Below are 8,719 nucleotides of genomic sequence, written 5' to 3'. Positions count from 1 at the left end.
TGATGAAATCTGCTCTTCAGGAAGATGCTCTCCCCTCACATCGCTCCCACCACATCCTGTCTGAGCAGGTGCCCGGCGCAAGCTGTAGCTGTGTCACGTGCATGCGGTGGCACAGCCGGGTCTCCGGCTTTGTTTCTAACCTTGTACGAGCAGCGAGCGCTGCGGCAACCTCCAGCCGGCCAAGAAAAGACTTGGGAGACCGAGAAAGCAGCTCGCCCTGGGGATGGGGGCGATGCTGCTCCTGGGGTCGCTTCCTCACTGCATCCGCTGCTTAGATCTGAGGGTGTTTATGGAGAAACCACAGCATGGGAGGGTCCAGAGCTGAATCGCAGCAAGTGCTTAAGCACAGGCTTCGTGTCAAGCATGGGCAGGGCGCCAGCCCTTCGCTGGGGTTACTCACATTCAGGACAAATCCACTTGGGTCACAACCTTGGAGGAAGGTTTGCTGAGCGAGCAGGAGTCTGGAGCGCAGGGGAGCAACCCCAGGCTTTGCAGAAGACGTTGGTGAGCAACGCCCTGCCAAAACGGAGCGGAATGCTTCCAAACCACCGTTCTAGGTGCATCTTTAAATACTTCAGTGATGCTGTGAAGAGCTGCCCCCATAGGGATAAGCCAGGATACAGAAGCAGAGACTCGGGCAAGCAGGTGCAGATCTCAGGCTGCCCAACCCTCAAGTGCCTTTTGGATCAGAAACTGCTTTTTCTGCCCCTTGCAACAACCGGCTGCCTGCTTTGAGAACGGCAGGAAGAACAGCAGGGAACTCACAACGAATGGTACCAAAACTCCCACCCCAACAGCCCACGGCACACACAGAAACCTCCCGGCAGGACCTTCGGCTTCGCCCGAGGCGCTCGCACACGCAGCCTCAAGGGAATTTTGTCTTTCCCATGACAGGGAACATCCCTCGCTGCACACAGTGAAAATTTACACTTCAGCCAAAAGTTTCCTGCGTACCTCCATCTCCGAAAGGCCTGTCTTCAGGTATTTGGGGAAGAAACATTTCTCCCCAGAGGGCTCGGTAAAACCGCGCTCACTTCATTAGGAGCAGCCTTGGCAGGCAGACAGCAAAAGCCAGAGGCGCTTTTCAGAGTCTTAGCCTAGACTTTATCATTTGCAGATTTTCTTGAAGGTACTTTTAAGCTAATTATCCCCTATTAGCAAGCATCTTGCCTAGCCTGGTTTGCTTCTGTTCTAAGATTAAGCAGCAAAAGGGATTAGAAATGTTATTATGAGAGCCTAAGATGTTAAGGCACTAAATATATAGAGCTGAAAAAGGCTTTTCCTTCTGAACAAATTAAACATCACTTCTGTAGAGCTTTCTCACGCTGCTGCAGTAATATGACATTCGATAAAGTCTGAGCCGCTCGCCAAGCCCCGACCCCTCTTAAACTCCACAGAAATATTTTGTGTTGAGAGCAACTCTTATGATCTCTCGCCTTTTCATCTTTTTAATATGGCAGTACAAGTTTCAAATAATCAAATTACAGGGAATTACTTGCACCTATGAAGTTAACATCTAGCTGCAAGAACTGCTGTCGTAAGTATTGTTAGCAGGTTGAAATTTGCTGAAGAAAAGTTTTTGAGAAAGCCATTTATTTTTTTTTTTTCCTCCAGACTAGATTAAGAACTCGCACGGTACTTTTATTTTTCAGAACATTTGGCAAGCCCCAAGCTGGGGCTTCATTCAGAGCAAAAGAAGAGCTTGTGGCAGGTTCAGCTGGAGCAATTTGCTAATGGCCCAAGTCTAAAATTGGGATATTTTTCAGGAACATCTACAAAACTCTGGCTGAAATCTACTTCCCGTCCTCCCTATGTCCCCAGGATGTACCAGCACAACAGCCCCCACCTTGCTCTGAGTCCCCAAGCTCTGTCAAAGCACATCCTGCACTCTTTTTTTTTCCTTTTATAAAGGCTCCCCTCAATCACAGGTGTATTACTGGGAGGAAAAGCTCCTGGAAGTCATGCTGAGACAAGGCGAGGCTCCAGCCTCAACGCCCGATTGCTCTGGGGGTAACTGGAGATGTCAGACCGGACACTTCCCTTCGATGGCAGAGCCCGCTGGGTTCACGAGTGAAATCTCACACTTACAACCAGGGATGGTGAAATCAAACAATAACCTGAAATAAACTGTTGGGAGGGCTTCACATGCTCCTGCTGAGCGTGCTGGGCTAGAAAAACACCTGTAAAAGCATCGTGCTTCTATCCCCTTCGTTTCCCCGAGGTACCGGGTATGAAAAGGCCAACGGTGTGAAAAGAAGAAACAATTGATCAGATGATCTATAGAACAAAGCAAGGAGCAGAACAGCAGCCGGTCTGTGCCAGCCACACTTACCTCCAGCATGAGCCGTGAAACACGGGGAATGGTGTGGGACAAACACTGGTGTCAGTCGACTCGAGTCGAGCAAGTCAAGTGGGTGAAATTTTTCCTTCTCTGGTTTATGGAAGCCGAAGCTCACTAAGCTTCATTTATACAAACCCTTCAGCATTGCTTCTGGTTCGTTTTCCTGTATTCTTCTCCTTACTATAATGTTAAAGCTCCAAACAAGGCAGTGTTTCTGGAGAAAGGAGTTACTTTCTCTGGATTGTATTTGAGTGTCACGACTACGTTTAATATGAAGTGGCTTTCTCTGCGAGTAACTCTTCTGCACGTTCAAGCTTTCGCCCATCGATACCAACCCCTGACAAGCACAACACAACTTCATGTAACCACCTCCAAATGTCATCAAGCAAAAATAGTCTTTATTCAAATTTCATGGAAACAGGAATCACTGTACTTTGCAAGACAGGGAAAAAATAAAATAAAAAAATTTTAATATAAAACAAGGATATTGTCACAATACCAGAATATGGAACTATACTTCTTTTCCCTATGGATTACTGCAAGTACCTCTGTATTTATTTACTTTTTTTCCTTTCGACTGTGCTATTCCCAACCTTCTAAGTCCAAAAAAATATGAAACAGAAGTAGTGTGAAACTTAAGACTTAGCACTTCCACTAAATGGCGTACATCGAAGGGCAACAATTCAAGGGCAAAGGCTGCTGAAGCCATCGTACCTACCGCTCGGTCCCCACTGCAACCTCACAAACCCACCGAGGCGCAGTGCTCGCTCTCCGCAAAGCTCTTCCTGGAAAACAGGGCGGGTTTGGTGCTCTAGGAAGAGGTATCTTTAAAGAGATCCGTTCTACAGGGCAGAAAGGGAGCTGAAGAGCCTTGCACCAAGGAGCGAGGCAGAGAGGGAGCACTGCGGCGAACAAGGACAGACGTACCATCGGTGTTGGTAAAAATATACAGCATTGACATGTTTTCTACTTCAATCACTTGCGCTACAACTACTGAACACGTACAAAAAGACTTCTCCAACCGTTCCGAGTGCGGTCGCAGCAGGGTTTACGATCTGGAGCGAGACCTTGACTGCGATCGGGAGTGTGACCTAGAGGGAGACCTAGATCTAGACTTGGAGCGGGACCTAGGCTTTGAAACCGATTTAGACCTGGAACGAGAATCTGCCTTGACATTTGGTTTGGGCTTGGAAATCGACCTAGACCTGGAGCGAGACGCCTGCCACGCGGCTGCATCCTCACCCTCACTTTTTGCCTCCTTCTTGTCAGACTCTGGTTTTAGATGCTCCTTTTCCTTGGAGGCCGACCTAGACCGCTCGTGGCTGTCCTTCCTTTTCTTCTTGCTACTCGGTTTGCTGTCTCGCTTGCTGCGCCGCTTGCTTTTCTCACTCTTGCTGCGGCTCCTGCTCCTACTCCTGCTGTCATCCCTGCTTCTCTTCCTACTTTTCCTTTTATCCTTACTGCGGCTCCTGCTCCTGCTCTCATCCCTGCTCTTGCTCCTGCTCCTAGCCTTGCTAATGCTCTTCTCCCTGTCTTTGCTTCTACTCTTCTCCTTGCTCCTACTCCTCATGCTCTCCCTCGGCTCTCCCCGGTCCTTACTCCCACTCCTGCTCCTACTCTTTTCCTTGCTGCGGCTCCTGCTCTTTGCTCTCTCATCATTGTTATGGAGAGTGCCCTCAGATTTATCTTTGCTTTTGTTTCGGGATTTCTCTGCACTCCTGCTGCGGCTCCTACTTTTATCCTCTTTACTCGGAGTCCTGCTTTTCTCTTTTTGGCCTCTGCTACGGCTCTTGCTTCGACTACGGCTCTTGCTTCTGGAACGGGACACAGACCTGAAAGTGCAAAGGCGACAAGACAGCTCCACTTCAGCACGGCTTGGATTTGACTAGCACTCAAATAACGTGCACGATACGGCAGGGAAAAGAAAAACAAACAGTGGTCCTACTGCAAATTTAGGATGCTGCTGCTCATTGAAGCGTCCCCATTTCTTCCAACACAAAGACATACCTGGATCTTGATCTACTCTTGGAGCGGCTACTACTGGCACTGCGGCTCCTGCTCTTATGCGAATGTCTGCTTCGAGAGCGGGACCTGGAACGAAATCAATCACCTTCACGTTAGCACGTGCCCACGGAGAGATTGTGATCCTCTGGTCCCCTGTGGGTAAAACCCCGTGGTACTAAAGCATGTTTGAACCAGCGGAATGGTGAGATCGTTACACAATGAAGTTATAGAGTCCCCTCCTCCCCACTGCTCATCCCGGCTGCCACATCTGGAAGCGAGCAGCGTTGCTACACTGGAAGAAAACATGCAGCCGTATTTAAGGGAGAACCACCTTCCCAATCAAGTCAGAGTCTGAAGAATACAGTGAGACAGGAGGATGAAGCTTTGACTTCAGGCTTTGATTTCATAACAGAGCTGTTCTACAAAGAGTAGAAGTTTGCCCGAATTTTCTGGCGACAAGTTCTACTCCAGAATGGAAAGGGGAAAACACGTGATGTCGCATTGCTGAAGCGGTTCTCTCGGTCAGACCCCGAAAGCAGCAAATCTCTAAGAAACAGGGAGCGGGTGGGGGTTTCCAAGCTGAGAAAGAACCGTTAGTCCTGGTGCTTACAGCAGAACACAGTGTTCAGAGCCAAAGTGTTAAAACCACCTTCTGTTTCATTTCACATGGCTCCACCTGCCTCGCAGCCTTCTGCAAGACAGCGAGGACTGCGGGCCCGGTGTGGCTGGGAAGAACAGGAGCCCACTGCCAGGTGTTTTGGGGAGGACACCTCTCAGAAGAGGCCTCACGCCCCTTAATTACTTGCAGGTAACTAATACATTCTCAAAAACTCTGAACACTCCCAAGTCGGTTTGGAACCTGCTGTATCGCAGCTCAGTTTAGCCCGAGCGACGTTACAGAGAGACATACCTCGAATGGCTTCGGCTTCTGGAGTAGGAGCGGCGCCGTCTCGATCCAGGTCTGTCTTCCACTAATCTAATCTTTCTGCCATTTACTTCTGTCCCGTCCAGCTTTTCAAGGGCTCTTTTCATGTCAGAATAGGATTTGAACTCAATCACACCTTCATTTTTCCTTCCTTTGTGTGCATCTGCATATGTCACCTCCCCTGCCTGACGCATATAATCCTAGAGGAAGAGGACAGAATAACTAGTGCCTCGAATCCAGAGTCGGGCTTCCAGGCTGACCCTGTTCATTCCTGCAACGATGCTCATTTAGCCTCTTCTAATCGCATGGGCGTCAGCAAGGGTTGTAACCAAACAGCATTGGCTGTGCTAAGGCCAAGGTTTCTGAGCAAGGCAAGTGATACGCGATGGTTTCACAGAGTTTGCACGGTTAGAACCGAGGTGGTTGATAGTTTTGAGCCACACGATAATTTAGGATCTCCCATGTCGAGTCTAAGATCAAACAGGCTCTGGACGATGGTAAGTTTCAAATTAAAAAAAAGAAATTAAAGAAATAAAACGCTTGCTCTCTAAATCACCTTTTCAAAGGTCACAAACTTCAAGGTGGAATACGAAGAGGCAAGAAGACTACAGGCAAGCAGACTTCCCTTCGTGCTCCACCTAGGCAACACGTCTCATTCTGCTGGAAGAAATCCCCCCACAAGTAAAAGCTCAATTCATTTTCCCGCTTCATGCTTCCTGGCTTCTCCCTTTCGGTTACTAAACACTGTCCTGGCAGGGGGATCATCCCGCCCTCCTTGGCGCAAGCCGCCACACAGGGACGTCTTTCAACCCCTGCGGATTTTGGCGGCAACAGGGCATGAAACTCTGGGTCAGTCTGTTTTCAACCCAGCTACTCCCATCTTAAGTACACTGAAAGGAAAGCTTTTCCAAAAAATAAAAATAAAAAAATAAAAAGCAATGCATCCAGTAGAGGATTAATCATGCCATGCTCTACTTACAATTTTTAATACCAGAAGCAAAGACAAGCTTTTGGTGGTGTGAAGCGTTAACAACAAAAGACATTTGAAGAATCTCAGTATGTACCTGAACTAGGGTTACATATTCAATTACAGACCAGTTTCTACTACGTCAAAGTTGTTTAGAACAGATTTTATACATCCTTAAAAGAGAACCATAAAAGAAAATGTTCCTTCAAGAACAAGGGGTTTTAACCATTGCTGCCTTTTTGCATCTACTGTTGAAATTCTGCTCCCTGTCCTGCCCCCTCAACCCATGATGCGGATCATCACGAGTCAACCCGTCACCTCCAGCGTACTCGGAGGTACCGTTAGGCGACACGGCATTACCCAACACTTCCACCGCTGAGAATCACCTTCCACTCCTTTGGACTTAAATAAAATAACAGCTTTCGGCAGAGGTTTCGCATGATTGCTCATTCTGGAAGCATCTTTTCCCTGCAACTCTCTTTAAAACTGCTTTACGTGGTGTGGAAATTCTTAACGGAGGCTGTGCAGGAATGATGCTATCATTTCCAAAGAGCTCTAGCAACCTGACAAGTTGATGAGTAAAATCCGAAGTGACAAGGGCAAACACCCCCATCTCTAGCGAATCCTACCGCTGGCGTGATTAAAGCCTGGTTTGACAGGGGCTTAAAGATAAACCACATCTCTACGTGTTGTTGGTTGGTTTGCGTTAAAGAAAAAAAAAAGTTATTCTCCCACCGTCCAGTGGTACCAAGCGTGCAGGTGCGACTCCCAAAGTCCTGTTAATGATTTCACAGATGCAAATACGCTTCCCTATCGACAGGATGTGTGCGCTGCTTCCCAAATCTACTCGGATGCACACGAGCACACGGACTTAGTAACATGCTGGAGTGAAGAACACAGGGAGACGCCACTTTTCCTGGTTGAAACGGAAGCGAGCTTTTTTACCCTTTGTGCTCTTTAACAGAGAGAGGGTAAAGAAAGGGGCCCCATACCTTAAGATCTTGCCAACTGCAGCGGCTCGACAAATTTTCCACAATCAATCTGTATTCTGTACGGGTAGGAGGACCGTACTTATCTCTTCCGCTTCTTCTATAACCATATCCACCTTTAGGAGGTGACAAGCAGACAGCAGTACTTCAACTGGGGCATTGGAGCGCTCGCTCTACACCCCCCAACACAAACCCTTGTGCCCCGCGCGTTCGCAAAGACGTTAAAAGTTCACCCACCCGCTCGCCTAAACTCCATCCCCCTCGTCTAAAACGTTACAAAGATTCAAAGCATTAAAAAAAGAAATAAATATTTTACTACAAGCACGTTCATTAAAGCGATGAGCGTGATTACGATTCCGCTACAATTAACATGCAATTGAATTTAACATTTTCACAACCGGTTTGCAAGAAGAAACTGAATTAAGGCAGTTGACTAATGTTACTTACGTTGCTTAAAGGCTTTCTGAATATCTGACATGAATAAAGCTTTTCAGGCACCTATTTCAGATTAATCACATCTGTCTCTAACCCTTGGGATCCTCACCACCCAGGTCTAATGGGAAAAGGCTGCGGTCGTCACGTGGCTTCCTTTATTTTTTGGGTCAGCCAAGGGCCACAAAGGTCAAGGCCACTCATGGAAAGGTAACCCAAGGTCAGCAAATGGGACGGGCAGTCATCTTAGCCTCAAAGGACTCTTTCAATTAAAACATTGAGGTCTTTGTTAAATCTATGTTAAACAGCACATCGCAAACAAACCATTCAAATAGTTAAACAAAATGATAATAGTAAAAAAAAAAAAAACGGTACAAGAAATTGCGTTTATTAAGTTATCAATTAAAATAGTTCAATACAACAAACAAGTTAAAGATTCAGATCGACAGTTACATTTACAGTTACAGAACACTATTCACAACTTTGTAGCGTTTTCTTTTAAAATTACTTTTAAAAATCAAATGAAAAGGAGTAAAACATGTTTTTATTTTAAAGAAGTCACGGATACAAATGCATGTTAGTGCTTACTGCGTCCAGAACCGTAACTGCTGTCACGCCGTGGGCCTCTGGCATGCTCGACGATCACTCTCTCCCCACAAAGATCTTTACCATTTAGCTCATAAACAGCATCGTCCGCGTCTCGCAGATCGTCGAACTCGACGAAGCCGTACCTAGAGAGAGGGGGAGAAAAAGCATCACTCGGAAGAGAACCGAACACGACGTTTCTGCGCTCAAAAACCAACTCACATCCCAGCGCGGGTTTCTGCGGAGCCCGAGGAGCAGCCCCCGGGGGGCAACGTCGCTCCCAACCTCCTGAAGGCTCCCTGAGGGCTCAAGGCCACGAGCAGGACCCCACAAACCCGTTAAATATGGTCTGCGCCGCTTTCGATAAATAATTTGATAAATTTGCTCAACAGCAGCGAGGCTGAAACGTCAAAACCGGCGTCTGACAGCTCTCGTAGCATGTATGTTCCACGGACTAGGATTTATCCTGATTTTTG

The 8,719-nt window shown here is 47.3% G+C and overlaps 1 protein-coding gene across 1 annotated transcript; it reads right to left on the bottom strand.

The window, feature by feature from the left end:
- Window positions 1–3,389: 3,389 nt before the first annotated feature.
- Window positions 3,390–8,481, bottom strand: SRSF4 (serine/arginine-rich splicing factor 4; the record flags this gene model as incomplete). Its single annotated transcript, XM_009871019.1, has 5 exons — window positions 3,390–4,173; window positions 4,349–4,432; window positions 5,256–5,470; window positions 7,230–7,342; window positions 8,247–8,481. Coding segments are annotated over 5 exons (1,431 nt in total), but the record flags the coding sequence as incomplete, so codon positions are not given.
- Between the last annotated feature and the right edge of the window lie 238 nt (window positions 8,482–8,719).

This window comes from Apaloderma vittatum, unplaced genomic scaffold (genome assembly GCF_000703405.1).
Source record: "Apaloderma vittatum isolate BGI_N311 unplaced genomic scaffold, ASM70340v1 scaffold25056, whole genome shotgun sequence".
NCBI lineage: Eukaryota > Metazoa > Chordata > Aves > Trogoniformes > Trogonidae > Apaloderma > Apaloderma vittatum.
Note: the sequence above shows the minus strand (reverse complement) of the source record. Positions and strands in the feature narration are given on the sequence as shown.